This window comes from Carassius carassius, chromosome 5, assembly GCF_963082965.1.
Source record: "Carassius carassius chromosome 5, fCarCar2.1, whole genome shotgun sequence".
Taxonomy (NCBI): domain Eukaryota; kingdom Metazoa; phylum Chordata; class Actinopteri; order Cypriniformes; family Cyprinidae; genus Carassius; species Carassius carassius.
The window spans coordinates 3,393,407-3,412,882 of NC_081759.1; the positions used below are offsets into that span (position 1 = coordinate 3,393,407).

The following is a 19,476-nucleotide window of genomic DNA, read 5'->3' on the forward strand; positions in this document are numbered from 1 at the left end:
CCTTTATTTACCCTCAAGTAGTCCCAAACCTGTATACATTTCTATCTTCTGCTGAACACAAAAGAAGATATTTTGAAGAATGTAGGTAACCAAACAGTTTCTTGTTACCATTTACTTTTTATAGTATTTTTAATGAAAACATCTTTTATATTCAGCAGAAAGAAACTTCAACAGGTTTGTTGAGTAACTGACTGTTCATTTTTGGGTGAGCTATAATTTAAAAACATGTTAAAAATAAAAGATTTCTCTAATGTATAATTTGTATTTTTTTTCTCCAACTTTATCAGTTTCCTAGCATGTCCCTAGCATGTTTCTGAATGGCACATCATCTGATTTAAAATTATGTAAAGTGGTAAAACACAAAAAATACAGACTAATACAACATAAATAAATCTTAATAAAAAATCTTAGAAATAATGTTCATTGTCCTTAATGCAATTAACCTATTCCCCTTAAAAATATGGCTAAATTAATGCACACAATGATTAAAGGGCAATTACAAATACAATTATATTCAAACTTCCATCTTGAGTCTTGCATATCAAGCAAAGGCCACTGATTTATTTGCATAGTTGTAACATTCAGATTTACATGCATCTCAGAAGCTATCATCAAGGACATCTCTCACACACACAAACACAATCAACCGGATAAAATTCTCAGACATACACGCTCATAAAACTTTTGCAATAAAAAGACCCAGTGCTGTGAGGCATTCTGGGTGATCTCCCTATTAAAAAGGCACTTTAAAATCAAAGAGAGTTCTATGCAATAAATACAGTTAAAAGAGGAGCAGCAAACAGAAGAATGAATGTTCACCGTGTCCATCCTAAAATGTACAGAATAGACAAGTAATGCAATACTTTTACAATGAACTGGAATAAAGAAGAAAGTTGAGACAATCAGACAACGACAACTAGCTTTCATATCCTCCCAACCCTTGTAAATAATCTTTCTCCCGCATATATCTGATCTATATACATGTTGTGATAATTTTTATTTTTGTTGTTGTTGGAATGAATTTAGGAATGAATGGACTTCAAAAGTGCTGCTCTTCTCTCAGTCGGAGTCTTCATCATCCAGATACTCCTCGGCGTTACTGTGGGTGCGCAAAATCACTGCAAATTTAACAGAGAGACAGTTAAGTGTGAATCTGTCTCACAGGAAGTGACATCTGAAGGAGGTAACTGAAAGGAGACGCCTTGTGACTCACCTCCTCCCAGTTTCCTCTTCAGCAGAGAAGCACATTGTGCGTTGGTGGCCATATCCAGAGCGGTCTTCTTCTCATTGTTGAGCACATCTGTCCTGGCATCTATAGCAAAACATATTGGAATATAAACAAACATATCAAAATTGCAGATACAGGTACAAAAAGGACATGTGTTTGTACTTGACATTTTTACATTCCAATTACAAACTGATTTAAAAAACGTTTGACTTTTTATCACCTTAAATTTCAGAAAACTGGGTGCTTTTTTAATTTTTACTCATGCTCCTGAATGCACTCTACAGTTTGTTCATATCTATTTTTATTCGCAAATGCTTGCACTGTCCAGCTCTGCCCCGCCCTAGTGTCAGATACGTACAAGTAGATGTTTATAAGAGGGTGAAAAAAAATTCACTCACTTTTATTGAGCAGCATCTCAACTATATCTGAATAACCCTTCCAGGCAGCTGCATGTAGAGCCGTGTCTCCCAGTTTATTCTGTTCAAAAATGAACACCATTTATTACATTGAGTGAAATATTAAGAACACAAGCATTGCTTCCGTTTCTAAAAAAACTTTGCTATCGCTTTGTCACGTTTCATATAGACATTTGTAAGCTGATCTCACTGTGCATTTAAACCAATTCAAATGAAATGCATTTAATCAAGAAAAGTGACTCGCCAAAAAACATCAGATTTACCTGCTGATTGAGCTCACAGTTTGGCTGACTCAACAAAATCTCCACCACATCTAAGAAAACGCAAACATGATGTAGGTTAAACGTTTTATCTTGCAATTATTTTTTGTACTTTTTTTTACATTTTAAGTGCCATTATTGGACAAAACAGGCTAAAGCCAGCTTAAAGAGTTTGTGCACAACTGCTGCAGCTGTGAAATGATATTTTGAAATTTGAAAACAAAGCGTGTGTGCATCTTTTACCTTTATGTCCTCCGTGACAAGCCCAGTAGAGAGCGGTGTTCCCTGCTTTGTCCAGTCCATTGATGCCAACCTTATTATCCAAACACTCTCTGAGCCAGCTCAGATTACCTGCATTCACACACAAAACATTTGATTGTTTCACCATGCTATCAAACAAACAAAACGCCAGATAGGTGTATATTTGGGTACCTCGCTTGGCTGCTTCATGCATGGGATTGTCTATGGACTCTGCTTGCTCAGCCACTGGATTAAGGCAAATCACAACACAAATTTAAGTAAAACTTAGAAAAGTAATAGCATATAATGCATAAAATGTTTGCCACTTAAGAGGTTTATTACTTTAGGGTTCATTAATTACTCACGTCGTTCCAAACCCATAAGAGTAATTAATGACAGAATTTTCATTTTTGAGTGAACTAACCCTTTAAGGTTCGATTTGGTTCCAATCCCTGAACCCAAGTATATATGCAATAGTAATAGCTAGATATCTTTAGGAAACAGCACTGATAAAGCTTTACCGACATCATAAAAGACTGTAAAAGTCACATATTATATACACATTTTACAAAAGTCGTCTTTTCAAATCACTGAAAGTGTTCTAGTAAAGGACTGATGGTTTGCAGGTTGTAGTTTGCAACTTGTTTTCTTTACCATAATTGCTGGGAATAAGTCCAGTCCTTCCCCTGCATGTTCCCTTCCACCAGTTACTGTCACTCTAAAAACATAAAGCCAGCAATCAGTTCAAAATCACTCTAAAAACATATAATGCTCTTTATATCCATGATCGCAGGAGGAACTACCAGTACTTCCAGGCGAGTTCATAAACTTACTGTATCTGAGATGTACAAGATATCTCCTTCCTCAAAGTACAGTTCATCTGGCTGAAAAAGAGGAAAATATGCATGATAAGCTCAATCCAGCCAAGCTAAAACAAACAAAACAACCGAAGAGAAGAACGAAACTCACCGTCCTTGGGTCGAAGGTGAATAAAGCCCTGTACACCTTGACCTGGCCTTTTTAAAACATAAATATGAATGTTAAACTTATATTTTCAAATAACAATATACAGTGCATCTAATAATTGCACACTGAAGCAGTTTAATACGCATTTTAGCTCTGTTCTGCTTACTGAACAGAATTAGGCTAAACAGAGCAGTAAATATGCCACCAGTTCAACCTTATCTTCACCTATCAGCCCAACAAAATGCAAAACACCACATCTACAACAAGGTAGTATCACAGAACTAAACGTAGCTCAAATGCAGAGCAAACCACATGACACAGAATTAAGAGGAACCCAAGCCCTTAGGCCTAAATATATAAATAAACAAACCATTATAAGCACAACAAAGGGCATTTCCTGGCTGCAAAGGTATTTCCATTTGGCCTAACAAACAAGTGAGAAGCCCTTCTGAGCGGGATCCAAGCAGCCCCTCCCAAACTCCCAGATCAGCCTCGGAAATAGAAACACTGGCCTCCACCGGATAAGGTTATTGTGTTTGCCACCAATTACAACTATACGATCAATCGTTCAGAAGTGTAGAAATCATTTCAACCAACAGGAAATCTTTTCTGCAATACTAACAATGTTTCCCAAAGTTTGAGGTTCCAAGGTTCACCAAGAATCAACACCACATTATAATGTGTTACTATTAGTGTAAAGGTTAATGTAACTTGGTTTTGGTCACTACTAAACAAAACAGTGTTAAATATTCCAAACATCCCATCCCACACAACTAGTAGAATAAAATTTGCATGCTGGACGTCACAGACCCACATCCTGGGAAAACTGTACTAAGAGGACATCCTACAACTTGACTTGAGAAAGGACCGATAAAAGAGTTTTCTACTTAATCGGTTCTTTAATATCAAAAATAAATGTGCGACCATTCAGACCAATCACGTGATTTAGCATTGTGAATGGCATTATTAATAAAAATAATAATATAGTTGCAACGCACATTATTTTTAATTCGGTACACATATGTTGGTCGAAAATACTAAAGATTTGGGTATTATTGTGTTAAAAAGCAGAAATTAAACCGTTATTATGCTAACTATAACATATATATTTGACCTTGCACAGTCTCATCATAAATCAGTCCAAATGTCATTGATTTTGCACAATATGCAGAATGAAGCTGCTCTTTCATATGGGGAAGTAACTGGCTTCTATGAGACAATGGCTGTGACTCAAAACCATTGATCTAGACAACATTTCTGGCCATCATATATAAATTACTGGCTTGCCAGATAATGCACCGATTATCGGAAAATGCGTACGTAGTGCCTCTTCATTGAGGTAGACTGCTCACTAGGTTCTGAACCACAGCCAATGGCTGGCTTGAGCGATTTTCCCTTTCCAAATCCAATCCTGCCATTTATGGCAAGGTGTTTTACTATTTTGATCTTGCTCTTTGAACGTTTGTGCTAAATTGTGGTGGTTTCACGCATGTTAGTAGATGACAGGCGTTTTAAACGCGTAAAAGCGCAAAGAAAGTTGCGTTGCGCTGGAGAAACGACAAACTCCACCCGCAGGAGAAAGTTCAGTGCAACCAGAAATTGCATGCTCTTATATACATTTCATTTTTCATTTTGTATGGAATCGGAAACGAGCGTGTTTGTAAGGCTATCAGACAAAGAAACAACGCAAAAACGAATGAATAAATAATGAAACTTTAGTAGGTTTGCGAGGTAGGCTTTTCCACCACGCGCACAGCTTACCTGGTTTAGCTGGTTTGGGGGGAGGCTTTGACATTTCTTAACTTTCCAAGACTTTTAAAGAAGACTTCCGAGTTGTTTAAGACGTCAATAATAGGTAGAAACGGTATAAAAACTGTTGCGAGTGTAAATGACACAGTGTATCGCTGCTTTCTTCTTTTAGGCGCTGTCAATGAGGAAGCGTGAAGGAGTCCAATGCGGAAAAGTTGAACTGCGCATGCGCAGCTCTCTGAAATTCCGTACTGATCTTTACGGAAATTTGACTTAACAATAGTTACTACGTAAATGCCATAGTTTTACAATTTAACTTTAGTAGTATTGAGAAAACAAAACAGAAGCAGATTCGGGGGGGGGGGGGGGGTTGCATATAAATTATTTCTTTCAAACGTAATACAGTTGCTACAAATTAAATATAGTTTATAAACCATAGGGGGAGTGATAAATATTCCAATTTTAGTGTAACTATGTAATCAATGACAAAACTGCAAATGATAATTTTTTTGTCTCAGTTGCAATATGGAAAGTTTCAGTGTCACTATCAATAACGTCTATTTTGGAGGCTTTATATGATTTCTATAGAAATGATTGTTGAAATGATTGAATGAGGTTTGATGTAAGTCTTAAATTTAGGGAATTTACTAAACACTTTATAAACCTCCATTAATAACATTAACCAACATTAATCAGTTACACAATTCTTAACAGTAGTGTAGACCATACAAAATAAATTAAAAAAACATTGGCAAATAAAAAGATAAATGGCTTTTTTAACAGCATGGCCAAATAACAAAATATTAAAAACAAATAAATCTTCAGGGAATTGCTCTGCTCTTTTTTTTAACCCTTTTAGCTCACAAATGAAACCATGAGTATGTATGTATGTTACTTTTTTCAGTAGTTTTACACCAGTGAATCGCCTCTACGCTCTAATCCTCTAGATTTGTGTGTCATATTAGAGGACACCCATAACATTGGGCTGCACCAACAAGTTGGTTTACATTGCAGGCAAGTTTTAAGGAGCTGCCTCAGAATAGCTCTGCTTTTAGTCATTTCTGTTTTAAAAATCGTAGCACTACATCCATATAGACCTGCATATTATGTCAGTTTTGAGCTAAAAAAGGATGTTTGATGTTATCACTGAGTACCTATAATCAGATATGACTACATGGAATTTGAAGTTATCTTCCATATGATCAGAATGCAAACTCACTCTTATACTTTTGTGAAATTGACCTCTTTGTGCATTTAATGAACACATCGGGTGTTTCCTCTCTTTTCAAAATTGCAATGCAATTGTAAATGCATTGCTTTTAGTTGACTTCTGCTTTAAGAATCCAATGGTGGTCTTATTTAAATTCTGGATAGCATCTAATGTGGTGTTTAGTTTGTTCTCTGTTAGCGGTTCAGGGTCATTAGCTATACTTCTCTTCCTTTTGGGCACTACAGAAACTCATTACCATGCAGATGTGAGGGACATTTTGCACGGCAGGTGACTCAAACAGAAATTAAATTGCACAAACACGTTCATTAATGGCTTCATCTAAGAAAACCGGTCGTTCTTCCAGCTACCTCTCTTCCGTCCCGTACCATAGTTTTTTGGCCTCAAATTACAGGAACAGTAATATACTTAATGAGCCATGAGGCTGTGTTCACACTGAACAAGTGTGTGTGTGCTGGGGCTGTTTTGGCTTCTCTCTTTATCTATTGCATTTTTCTCCAAGAATCCCATTCTTTGCATTCTTTTTATTCCAGACGTGATTCATCTCATATTCCATTCCAGATATTCCAAAGACTTAAGGTCAAATTCGATTCCAGTGACCCTGCGTCCCCGAATCTGAAAAATCTACATCAGTGCATGTGAAGTCATTATAATTGACTATTAAAGTATAAATGAACAAGAACAGTATTCCTGTTTATTTACAAGTATTCTCAAATCCCATTCAGGAACATTTAACAAAACAATCAAGCTGTTCAGCATCACAGTCCAGTGACGTGAAATGGAAAATGAATCTCACATAATGACTAGTGTATGAATGACCTGTGGATGAATTCTACAGGTGGACTCTAGTCAAACATTTACCTTACAAAAGGTGCCTACAAACACACATATTATCTGTGTGTGTGTGTGTGTTAAAGGAAACCTCCCTATAAAAGCTCCTCCTGGACGATGAGTTCATGACAAACAGAAACTCAACACAGAAGTCAGCTGTCAGCTGCCATGAACCTACAGCGCCTCTCCTCTCTGCTGCTCTGTGTCGGTGAGTTTGGTTTTCTCCATCCTGTCTTACTTCATTTTTGGCCTCTGTCAGCTTCAGTTGTGCCACGGTAGTGGAAAACCTGGAAATCTTAGAGGATTTTAAAATCGTGATATAAAATCCTGAAGAAATCATGGAAATTAATACAATCTTAAAATATTATTGGATTTTTATGTGTGTGAATATATGTTTTTCTAGTTATGCTTTGCTGCAAAATATTAATATTTATTTTTTCAAATTCTGTGAAATTATAAAAATAAAAACTTGTTGTGATAACAACACAAAACAAATGAAACAAATTTTTTAAAAAATCATGAAAAGTCAAAAAGTGAGCGAAACTTGCAACATATTTTCTTTCATGCCGAGTGTCAACTTTCTGTATTTGCTTATTATTGTCTATTGTATTTTAATTTCACTTTGACAACTGACAAAAGGCAATTGACTGATGAATAAGAACGACTGCTAGATAGTAAACCAGCTTGAACGCTGCCGCTGAGTGAAGTGTGCGTGGTATTGTGTTTGTGTCTCCAGACAGACAGGGCTTTGGGAAATTGACTCGACCTGTAGTAGCATGCCTCTGAATAGCTGTGAGCTCCGGCTTTTCCTATATAGGTGTATGCCAGAATGCCACACAGTTTAAATCTCGTCTGTCTGTTGTCACACACAATAATAGGTGTGTGTGTGTGTGTGTGTGTGTGTGTGAATTTCTTTGACAATTAAATGCTGGATTCCAGTCGGTAGGAGTGTTCAGATCAAATGCATTTACTCAAACATTCTCCTTGCAGACTAGTTTGACTGCAGACGTCGCCAGTTTATACTTGTGATAGAAAGGCACATACACTACTTTAAAATGTCTGAATTGCCACATATCTATTAGAAATAAAAATAGCACATGCACGGTTTTCAAGCAAAATATTTGACACCATAGATTGTTGTTTAATATAGTGATGTTCTAAATTGAAGTATTCTGAGACTCTTCATTTGTAAGACTTTAAAGTAATAGTAAATGTTATAAGGAATGTGTGCAGAATAAAATGGCATGCAAAATTACAATTAGTGTTTAATAGACTGGATGGATTTGCCCCACACCCAGGGCAGGTGGAATTTGTTCCTGCAATTTTCAGATAATGGCATCTTCGATTACTAGCCAAAAGTAAATCAAGCGGATGTTTTTTCCTGGTCATTTTGTGTGTTACTCCAAATACAAGCATGTTTGACTTTGTAATGTTTCATCAAAATGCGGTGATCAAAACTTACTCCACCTATGTAACAACGTTACCTTGGTTACTTCAGTTTCAGCCAACAGATGCTGGCTGTGTTTCAGGATGGGAGTAGTCCTTCACGTTCACATTCAGATCTGGCTCCATTCTACAATATAACACCTATCTTTTTTTTTGATCCCAATCAATTCCTGATAGATAAAATCAAGTCCCGGCCTACATATTTTCTTGTTGAATAGCATGTTTCACTGTAGAAATGAATCACGTGAGTTATGAACATTTAGACCTCCTTAGATGCAAACATTGTTTTATGTTGTTTTAATGAGAATCTGATCACGCCCAGTGCAGTTTTTGTACTTTTTGTTTCGGCCACGGCCCTTTTTCTGTCTTCTATAGTCGTGTAGCACAGAGAAAAAAAATCTTGTTTTACTGCATAAATAGCCAGCTTTTATTAAAACCTGATCTTGCCAGTGGTGAATTACCCTTGACCCTAATAGAACAATGATTCTGATGACGAAAATTATGTTTCAATGAAAATTTGTCAAATATTTATTTTCTCAATCATCACTCTATTGCAGTTCATTATATGGTTATGAATCGTTGTTCTATTAATCAAATGATTCATTCTTCATCTAGAAAATTTTATCCCAACATGTTAAATTAGGGTCAAGGGTAATTCACCCTAATATGCAGCAAAAGTACTCTTGGTGCTACACGATTATAGAAAACAGAAATAGGGCTGTGGCGAAAAAAAAGTACAAAAACATCAACACCCATAATGCACTGGGCTCAATCAGATTCTCCTTAAGCGGTGATAAAAAAATGCGGAAGTATGATCTGTAGTTCTTACAAACACCCTACAGCTGTCATAACTTCTGCTGCCAGGTAAACGGGGATATCTTGGTCCAAGACAAGGAAACATAATATACATTGTTCATTTACTTAGCCTACCTGGTTGTATGGGTTCTATGCAGTTTTTTATCTTCACATCATTCCTGTTATTATATTGTGTATTTTATTTTGCATAAATGGAACACTATATTGATCATATCGGATTCTGAACTTTGTGTTCTAACAAGAAAATGAGACATAAAGGACTCTAATTTTGTACTTGCGGCAGGTGCAGCTTTACCTCACATAACCTCAGCTTTTCCACTTGCTTATGTCTTTCACTCTTATTTTCCCTCTCTCACACACATACACAGTTAATCTGCTCAGTGCAATACACATGGGGTGTTTACAGGATGACTCAACATCAACAGCAACATTAGAAGATTAACCGCTCTTTATATCTGCTAATTGAGGTTAATGTGTCATTGTGATATAATGAAGTGTTCAATCCTGTTATTATTTGCAAACTAGGCCGAAACCATACAAATCAGCATTCCTCACAAGCAGTTACTGCATTTCTGCTGTGTGTTTCTGTGTACAGTTTGCAGTGCAGTTTTCACCATACGGACAGCTGCCGCTCACACATCTGCACTGGATCATGTGACCGTGATGTCGTCATCGGGGGAGGGGCTTCAGAGCGCCGTGGGGGAAGATTTGGAAACTGATGATGATCAGGATCCATCGGGAATGTTCAGTGATCCAACTTTGTTTAAAGGTACAGCCTTGTTGGCAAGTGCCCCTACATATAACGCCATTGGGTTACGTGTGTCCCGAGTTCAAATCCCACTGTCCTATTATAATAAAGACAAAATCTTAAAAAGGGTTACAGACAGTCAAACTTGTCCACCTGCTTGACAGTCTCTTGCAGACGTCTATTATTCTGCTAATTAAAATTACTGACCTAATAACATCTTTGGCATTTTAATTAAGATGATAAATTCTAAATTTATGAACGGCAAAGATTCGGAATTGAATATATCAGTTTAACACAGTTTAATTATAATAAAAAATTCACAAAAAGAACAAATGTAATTATTTAAATTGAAACGATTTACATGCAATACAACAAAAGTTGGTGACAAAATGTTGAAGAATTGAGTTGCTTTAGTTTATATTTTAATGAAATAAATTGAACAGACAGCAAGTCTAGAGATATTTGGTGAAAAAGACCTTACCTGCATCTCTTTTTGAGGGTTTTATGACAACATTTAATTAAAGTTTTCAAAATTCAAAGTATAGAAATCAAAGTACAAAGCTTTCAGAAACCCAAGTCACTAAAGGAGGCGTGAAGCTTTAATTCATAATCTTTAAACAAACTTGAGAAAATTTTTCTTTTTTTTTGTTCTTAGATTAAGCTAATGATAATTACTAACTGAAATAACATTTTAATTAGGACAATAAACGCATCATTAATGAACTACAAAGGTTTAGAAATGAACTACAAAGTTTCAATATAAAAATAATAACTGAACAAATCTTTAAAAAAAGCACATATTTCAATTTAATAGTTAGCATTTCCCTCTTCCAGTTCCAGCAATGCTACTTTAATGGCAAGAAACAAATATTCCTGTCATTCCAATGCAACTTATGTTAGCATGATATGTTGAATTCTGAACCTTTGTTGTTCATTAATGTGTGTGTGTGTGTGTGTGTGTGTGTGTGTGTGTGTTCTATGTGCTATATAGCTATGTATGCTGTGTAGCAGAAAAAAAATTGTATGTGTATGTTGTTTAATACCTCTCCCTTTATTTGCTAATATTCTTTTTATTTGCATTGTCAATCTTGTAAATTAAAATAAATAAAAAGAAAAGGAAAAAAAGCACGCTTCATTTTAAAGAGCCATTTAAATAACAATTAATAAAATTTAAAGAAAATTATAAGTATAGAAAGCAAAGAGTCACACACACATTAAAGTTTCTCATCTATCTCATATCTTTCAGTAACCCAAGTCAGTAAAGGAGACGAGCAGGATCACAAACGCTCTGGACGCAAAAAGAACAAAGGAAGAAAAAAGAATAAAAATATCACTCCAGTTCAGCCGAATCACACGTTCAGTCACAGGAGCCACAGCACAACCTCTGACCCCTGCCTGACCTCTCATCTGGACTACTGCATCCACGGCCACTGCACGTACCTGCACGGCCTGAGAGAGCCTGTCTGTGTGTGAGTGACACTTTTCACCCACCGGATAAGAAATACTAAATCAACGCAACTTTTTATCTCAATTCGACTTTTTTTCTTGCAGTTCTGAATTTATGTCTTGCAGTTTAGACATTTATCAGAATTGTGAGATATAAACTCAGAACTGTGTGATATAAATGCTGAATTGTGAGATACATAAACTCGAGAATTGTGAGAAAAAAATTACCTTCAAAAAAAAGTAACTTCAGAATATCTCAGATATGTTGTCTAATTTGCAAGAAATTGCAAGTTGTAAACTCAGAATTCAGAAAAAAAACATCTGAAATGTGAGATTAAGTCACAATTGCAAGGTAAAAAAAACTTGAGAAAATAAGTTTGATTTCTGAGTTTAAATCTCAAAATTCCCATTAAAAAAAAGTATATTGCGAGAAAAATCTCTGAATTGTGAGATATAAAGTACAACTGTAAGAAAAAACAAAGTCGCAATCACCTCAGGCTTCCATATTTGTGACCCTGGAATTTCAATTTGTGAAATTGAGATTTTTACATCATTAAATAATCATTAAAAATGATTTCCATTGATGTATGGTTTGTTAGGATAAAATCTTAAAAACAGTGGGCGTGTCAGTCCTAAATGTAGGACTTTTTGCTCTAAGAGTATTTCACAAAGCGTTATAGCGCTAAAATTAGCGCCTAAATCTGTGAAACGTTGGGAGTGGTGAAGAGGACTCCTAAGTCACTAAAACCAAATCTGAAATATCCTAAAATGGCTGTTGCCAGCAATCTACCTCGGAATATAAACATTTTAGAATTTTTTGTTTTTTAAATTTGGCTTGGTTTGGAGGTTATCCCAACTCCAAATGTTTGATTATATTCTTAATATAGTATAGTTGTTTTCGTATACAGTTTGGTTTTCTTTTATATTTGTATTTCTTACTATCTGCCATGATTATTCTGCTAATTAAGAGTCTGTTTATATGCATATAACCAAAATTTTATTAGTCGCTTAGTCGCAAAAAAAAATATATCGCTAAAATCATTAACGGCTGGTCTATGTGGTATAGTTCATTTGGCAGGACATCCATATGCTCACTTAACATTCATCAGCCTCAAATATGGCTTATCATCTGAGATATAGTATATGGCAGCTCAATCTAATGTTAGCCTAGAAAAAAGTGTGCATGTTTGTGCGAAGTGTGGAAGCTGAACAGTAATGATCTTGGGCTACTACAGGACAGATGGAGGCGCCGCTGCCATCATTTGCTCTTAAAATACTTCATCATATTTGGTCATAGAGATAAGAGTAATGCATCTTTTGTATTCGTGTGCACTCAGAATAGCAACAAAATGTTGCGCTTTTTTTTTAACAATTAAAGCAAACAGCTTTCTGTCGTCTTGGACACTTCGAAACTCTGTGGATGCTTGCATTATTACAGGCATGAAAAAATATATCTATCTATAGAGAGTGAAACTTTTAAATGAACCAATTCAAACAGAAAACAAATATTCTCACATCCGTATGAAACATGCATACAAATCCTGCAGAGATGAGTCACTGTCGCAGACTTCATCTCTTAAACCAAAAAAGAAAGCACTAGTGTAACAAGAAATTACGACGTTACAATAAGTTAAAACTTAATTCAGTGTAAATGCTGTTTTCCCCTAACAAATTCATAATTATTATATTTGCCGGTGCACTGTGCAATTTTTTGCATGCGCTTGAGTGCTTATTAAGCTATGTAGGCAATTAAAGGCTCATTATTATGATTTATATGGTTTATTAACAAAAGTGCGACTAATAGTCGACTAATGCTTAAAATGAACGACTTCTAGTCAACCAGAAAAATCTTTAGTCAAGGGCAGCCCTAATGCATATTGACTAATTGTTTATGAGAAGCATTGGCTACATACTGTATAAGGGGCTGACAATTAGCTGAATATATAGCGTACTTGTTTAATTAGTGGCACCTGCATTATAAAATCTTTATTTGAATGTGGCAATTAACATTTATATTTTAAAAACTTTATTTTAATATGGCAACATAATATTGCACTCTACAATATTTCTATGAATAAATCTCTGACAGAGACTATCAGCCAATCACTGTGTGCATAGTTAGAAAGCATGCTGACATCATCCATAGCAATGAGGTCAACCCCGCCCCTTACTCTGAGCTTACGACTTCTGTCTATTCCTTAGTAAAAGTTTGTCTCAGCAGCTTTGTGAATTCAATTCAATTCAAGTTTATTTGTATAGCGCTTTTTACAATACAAATCGTTACAAAGCATCTTTACAGAAAATTATGTTTCTACAATATTTAGTAGTAGCTAGTAGTTTTAAGAATAGGTTTTAAGAAAAAACTCTTAGCTAAAACATCATTAAATTCAGTGTTGCATTAATGTTGTGTTCAAGTAATGAAAGTTGGATTGTTTCAGATGTAGGAGAGGTTATGATGGGGAGCGCTGTGGGATCCAGCTGCTCGGGACGTCTCGGGACGAGAGCAGCACTGATAGGACCCACACTGCGCTCGTCATTATGGCTGTCGTCCTGTCAGTCATCAGCTGCCTAGCCATTCTGCTCATGGTCTGCGTGCAGTAAGTACATACAGTGCATGCCTGCTAAATATACACCCACACAGTCTCATTCATCTTTCAAACACACACCTGGGTTTCAAGCATTTATGCAGAAGCCTTTAGATCAAAAGGTTTTTATATGTACAGAGTACAGTAGCCCAGACATTTATGTTATGTTCAAGGGCCCAACATGGCAATATTCCAGCAGTGTTAAAAATGAAGTCCTCTGAGGTTGTTTTCACTACACTATACATGAGAAGTTAGATGGCGCCAGTTGTCTTTGGAATAAAACAAGTCCGAGGGTCGAAAAAGTAGTTCCGGTTACTTTACATGCATTAGTGGATTAATATAGCATTGATATGGTTTACAGGTGATCGGTGGATTACAATCAGTTGGAATCACATTTTCTGCATTCGTTCTGAAATAAACCCTAATACAGTAATTATAATGGTTAACTATAAGCAAGCTCTCTTTATACAGGTTGTATTGTAACTTAACCGTATAAGCATTTTTGTTGAGAAGATCGGATCAGTTTTACTTACTCTGATCTTTGAACATAGTTCCACAAAAAAAATACTTTTATTCAAATAATTTCATTCATTATAGTTAATTAAGTTCAACTGTTATGCATATCATCATATATATCAATCATCATCGCTTTCAGGCGATTTAACTAAATTCCGCGAACATTTCCACATATGCCTCTTTCATTATTTTCCGAATAAGATATTCGGAAATTCAATAATTTTTTTCACCTGACAGATAAACGAATCGTTCCATGCTTGAACAGTTAGAGTACTTTTATATTAATTAATTAATTTATTGTAGCTGCTAACATATTCATTCATTCAATTATCAAGCAAATGGAAACAAATTAGAAACATTAAGAGGTAAGTGTGTATTAGATTATTTTGCAGAACTGTTAACATATTTTTTCATTGTATTTTTCTTATTTTGCAGCTATAAAACACATCATCGCTTTCAGGCGGCGTTCCTGAGCTCCACCAGTGAGAGAGAGAAACTAGAGAAGAAGAACATCATGGTGTGAAGAGGAAGTGAGGCCAGGACTTTATTTATGGGTTGCTACAGTAAATGTTAAAGAGACTTTTAGGGTTGTGTTTGCCATGTAAACCTCCAGTCCCTTCTTCAGCATTAAAACAGTCTACAAACCCCCCATTTTACGCAATTTATTAGTCCTATTGACATTTTATGTCATAAAATAAATTGTTTTTGTTTCAGGTAGAATTCACGCTGATGTCACTGCTGTGGAGTGCACTACAGATATATTGCACATAGAATAACATAATAAAACCCACTGTAACAATATATTTATTGTTTGTACCTATTTATTAACAAATTATATAATTTACTTAGTATTTGTGTTTATTTTGATAATAAAAAAAAGAATGTTCATTTGATATGAGATGTTCATGTACACATATGAAATAAAGGACACTCTCATAAGATCTGTATCTTTCTTTCACTCATTCAGAGCATTCTTAAATATAACATTATTAAGAGTAATATAAGTTAAGTCTTCAGACAGTATGTCAGTGAGGTGAAAACACTAATATTACAGCTATGAGTATTATTGACATGAAAGCAGACGTTCGACTTGTTCATTTTAAGCCTGATCAGGTGGAGTCTGTGGGGCCTCTCCCTGTAATTTTCAGCAAAGTTTCCTTCTCCCAATCATCTATAATCCTTACGAGGGCTTATGTTTCATAACATAATAGAAGATTATATAAGAACAGATCAATCAGTTAGTGTTTGATCAACAAACATTTGGTAAATAGGTCAGAAGGGGAAAAATCTCCAGGTGGGACTTTATTATGGATGGTATATTTACTCAAACAGTCAGCTGTCAACAGTCAATTAGCTGCAATAAATAACTGTCCAACAATGAATGGTGTAACTAATTATGCAATGCTAAACCGCTTTCAATACTTTATGCTGTGACTGAAATAACAGTAACCAATATAATAGTACTTAACAGATTACTAGTTGGTAAATGTATTTAAAATACAAACGTCATTCAATTTGGATTCCTATATTTTTGCCTTAAATATTCAGGCTGGGAAATACATCCACTGCTGATCTGATAAATATAATGTTTGTTAATGACTACCGTATCACCATTAAAGTTCTACCATATTAACACATATTTACACTGTAGCATAATAATAATAAAACACATGCATAAATAAAAAACTTTAAAAAGTATAACATATATATCAAGTACAAATAACCCAAATTGTCAGTGACTGGTTTAGTTATGAAATGACTTAATTTCTTTGGCAAGACTAGGAACTAGTTAACTGCGACCTCTTCTGGTCATAGAGTGAACAGACATGCTTGATCTGGAAATGCAATTTAGGTATATGAAGATAAGCAGACACTGATATTAATTGATCCCAGAATGTTTGTCTCAGAGCACCAGGGCCAGCCTCGGCTCCTGACCGTGAATTAAGGTTGGGCAGATTCTGGGACATACCACTAATATATGAAATACATTTTATAAGCTTTATATTCTAATCTCTGAACACATTGGGGCAACATTTTGGCAGAGGTGTCCTTGAGACGCGCTAATGTTGTTGATTGACAGGCTCAAAGTAATTTTACATGCATAAAATACTGTATAATAATTGCCTTATAATATCACCTCCAAATGTTGATTTACAATGTTACAAGTTGTGAAGAAATTCGGGTGAGGAAAGAAGATCATATGTCTATTCTCAGAATAAACAAAAGGATTTAACGTGTAATCTGCCTTATTAATTTGATCCACTACTCCACATAGAAATAAAAAAAACATGCCAACTACAGGTGCATCTCAAAAAAATTCAAATGTCGTGGGAAAAGTTCATTTATTTCAGTAATTAAACTCAAATTGTGAAACTTTTGTATTAAATAAATGCAGTGCACACAGACTGAAGTAGTTTAAGTCTTTGGTTCTTTTAATTGTGATGATTTTGCTAGGCTACACCATCATGGGGAAGACTGCTGATCTGACAGCTGTCCATAAGACAATCATTAACACACTTCACAATGAGGGTAAGCCACAAACATTCATTGCCGAAGAAGCTGGCTGTTCACAGAGTGCTGTATCCAAGCATGTTTACAGAAAGTTGAGAGGAAGGAAAAAGTGTGGAAGAAAAAGATGCACAACCAACCGAGAGAATCGCATCCGTTTGAGGATTGTCAAGCAAAATCAATTCAAGAATTTGAGTGAACTTCACAAGGAATAAACTGTGGCTGGGGTCAAGAGCCACCACACACAGACGTGTCTAGGAATTTGCTGAACCACAGAAAACATCAGAGGTGTCTTACCTGTGCTAAGAGAAGAAGAACTGGACTGTAGTTCAGTGGTCCAACGTCCTCTTTAAAGATGAGAGCAAGTTTTGTATTTCATTTGGAAACCATGGTCCTAGAGTCTGGAGGAAGGGCGGAGAAGCTCATAGTCCAAGTTGTTTGAAGTCCAGTGTTAAGTTTCCACAGTCTGTGATGATTTGGGGTGCAATGACATCTGCTGGTGTTGGTCCATTGTGTTTTTTGAAAACCAAAGTCACAGCACCTGTTTACCAATAAATTTTGGAGCACTTTGTGCTTCCTTCTGCTGACCAGCTTTCTGAAGATGTGGATTTCATATTCCAGCAGGATTTTGCACCTGCCCACACTGCCAAAGGCACCAAAAGTTGGTTAGATGACCATGGTGTTGGTGTGCTTGACTGGCCAGCAAACTCACCGGACCTGAACCCCAGAGAGAATCTATTGGCTATTTTCAAGAGGAAGATGAGAAACAAGAGACCAAAAAATGCAGATGAGCCGAAGTCACTGTCAAAGAAACCTGGGCTTCCATAAAGTGCCACAAACTGATCACCTCCATGCCACGCAGAATTGAGGCAGTAATTAAAGCAAAACGAGCCCCTATACCAATATTGAGTACATGTAAATGAACATACTTTCCAGAAGGCCAACAATTCACAAAAAAAGGTGTTTTTTTTATTATTGGTCTTATGAAGTATTCTAATTTGTTGAGATTGTGAAATGATGGGTTTTTGTTAAATTTGAGCCAAAATCATCACAATTAAAAGAACCAAAGACTTTTTTATTTAATACATGAGTTTCACAATTCATTTTTAATTAACTGTAGTTTCTGACCTGATGCAGACACATAGCTTGAGCGGAGTGATATCGTCTTGGTGTAGTGAGGTTAACGTAAAGTAACGTGAAAATAAGCGGGACAGTCTGAAATCTGCCCCAATGGCTCTCAATTAGAGCGCGCTGCAGTTCTCCTTTTCACCAAACATGTACGTTCCAAAATTGTGGGGCGCTGTTGAGCTCTGGAGGGCTCAGGCACTGTCTGCCCCGCTTGCTTAGTATCATGTATACGTACAGGTGCATCTAAAAAAAATTGAATATCATGGAAAAGGTCTTTATTTTTTGTAATTTAATAAAAAAAAATTAAATTCTAAAGGTTACAATTTACAGCTTAGGAAAATAAAATAAAAATTCTGTAGAATATTTTCTCAAAGATCAATCCAAAAAAGAGTTACAAAAAAGAAATGTTCAAGATGCACGTAAAGCCATGCGCTGGATTTTAATATATACTGCTTACTTTACGACTCAAAATAGTTTAGAAAATCCGAAAAGTATTTGTTGCAGAATGCTGAACATATTTACAATTTATTATTGATTCAGTTTTAGAGGTCTATGTTTTGGATGAATATTTTGGTGGGGCTCTGCCCCACTTGCCCATATAGACGAGCCACACCTGACCAGAGCAGTAATATCATTTGGATACGTGTTCACCAAACTATAATATAATATAATATAATATAATATAATATAATATAATATAATATAATATAATATAATATAATATAATATAATATAATATAATATAATATAATATAATATAATATAATATAATGTATTGATTACACACAGACTGACATATTTCAAATGTTTATTTCTTTTAATTTGATGTTTATAACTGACAACTGAGGAAAATCCCAAATTCAGTATCTCAGAAAATTTGAATATTGTGAAAAGGTTCAATATTGAAGACACCTGGTGCCACACTCTAATCAGCTAATTAACTCAAAACACCTGCAGAGCCTTTAAATGGTCTCTCAGTCTAGTTCTGTAGGCTACACAATCATGGGGAAGACTGCTGACTTGACAGTTGTCCAAAAGACGACAATTGACCCTTTGCACAAGGAGGACAAGACACAAAAGGTCATTGCAAAAGAGGCTGGCTGTTCACAGAGCTCTGTGTCCAAGCAAATTAATAGAGAGGCGAAGGGAAGGAAAAGATTTGGTAGAAAAAAGTGTGCAAGCAATAGGGATAACCGCACCCTGGGGAGGATTGTGAAACAAAACCCATTCAAAATGTGGGGGAGATTCACAAAGAGTGGACTGCAGCTGGAGTCAGTGCTTCAAGAATCACTACACACAGACGTATGCAAGACATGGGTTTCAGCTCTCGCATTCCTTGTGTCAAGCCACTCTTGAACAACAGAC

At 35.7% G+C, this 19,476-nt stretch overlaps 2 protein-coding genes across 2 annotated transcripts; one reads left to right on the top strand and one right to left on the bottom strand.

Annotated features, from left to right (window-relative positions):
• Nucleotides 1-539: 539 nt before the first annotated feature.
• Nucleotides 540-5,089, bottom strand: ostf1 (osteoclast stimulating factor 1). Its single transcript, XM_059549464.1, has 10 exons — nt 4,872-5,089; nt 3,114-3,160; nt 2,978-3,028; nt 2,799-2,862; nt 2,337-2,390; nt 2,148-2,255; nt 1,908-1,957; nt 1,627-1,705; nt 1,214-1,312; nt 540-1,118 (listed from the first exon to the last, which is right to left on the bottom strand). The coding sequence occupies exons 1-10, from the start codon at nt 4,903-4,905 to the stop codon at nt 1,060-1,062; spliced, it is 645 nt and encodes a 214-aa protein (XP_059405447.1). The 5' UTR covers nt 4,906-5,089; the 3' UTR covers nt 540-1,059.
• A 1,924-nt stretch (nt 5,090-7,013) lies between these two features.
• areg (amphiregulin) lies at nt 7,014-15,384 on the top strand. The gene is made up of 5 exons (XM_059549044.1): nt 7,014-7,126; nt 9,788-9,949; nt 11,175-11,397; nt 13,813-13,971; nt 14,911-15,384. The coding sequence occupies exons 1-5, from the start codon at nt 7,087-7,089 to the stop codon at nt 14,996-14,998; spliced, it is 672 nt and encodes a 223-aa protein (XP_059405027.1). The 5' UTR covers nt 7,014-7,086; the 3' UTR covers nt 14,999-15,384.
• The last annotated feature ends 4,092 nt before the right edge of the window (nt 15,385-19,476 follow it).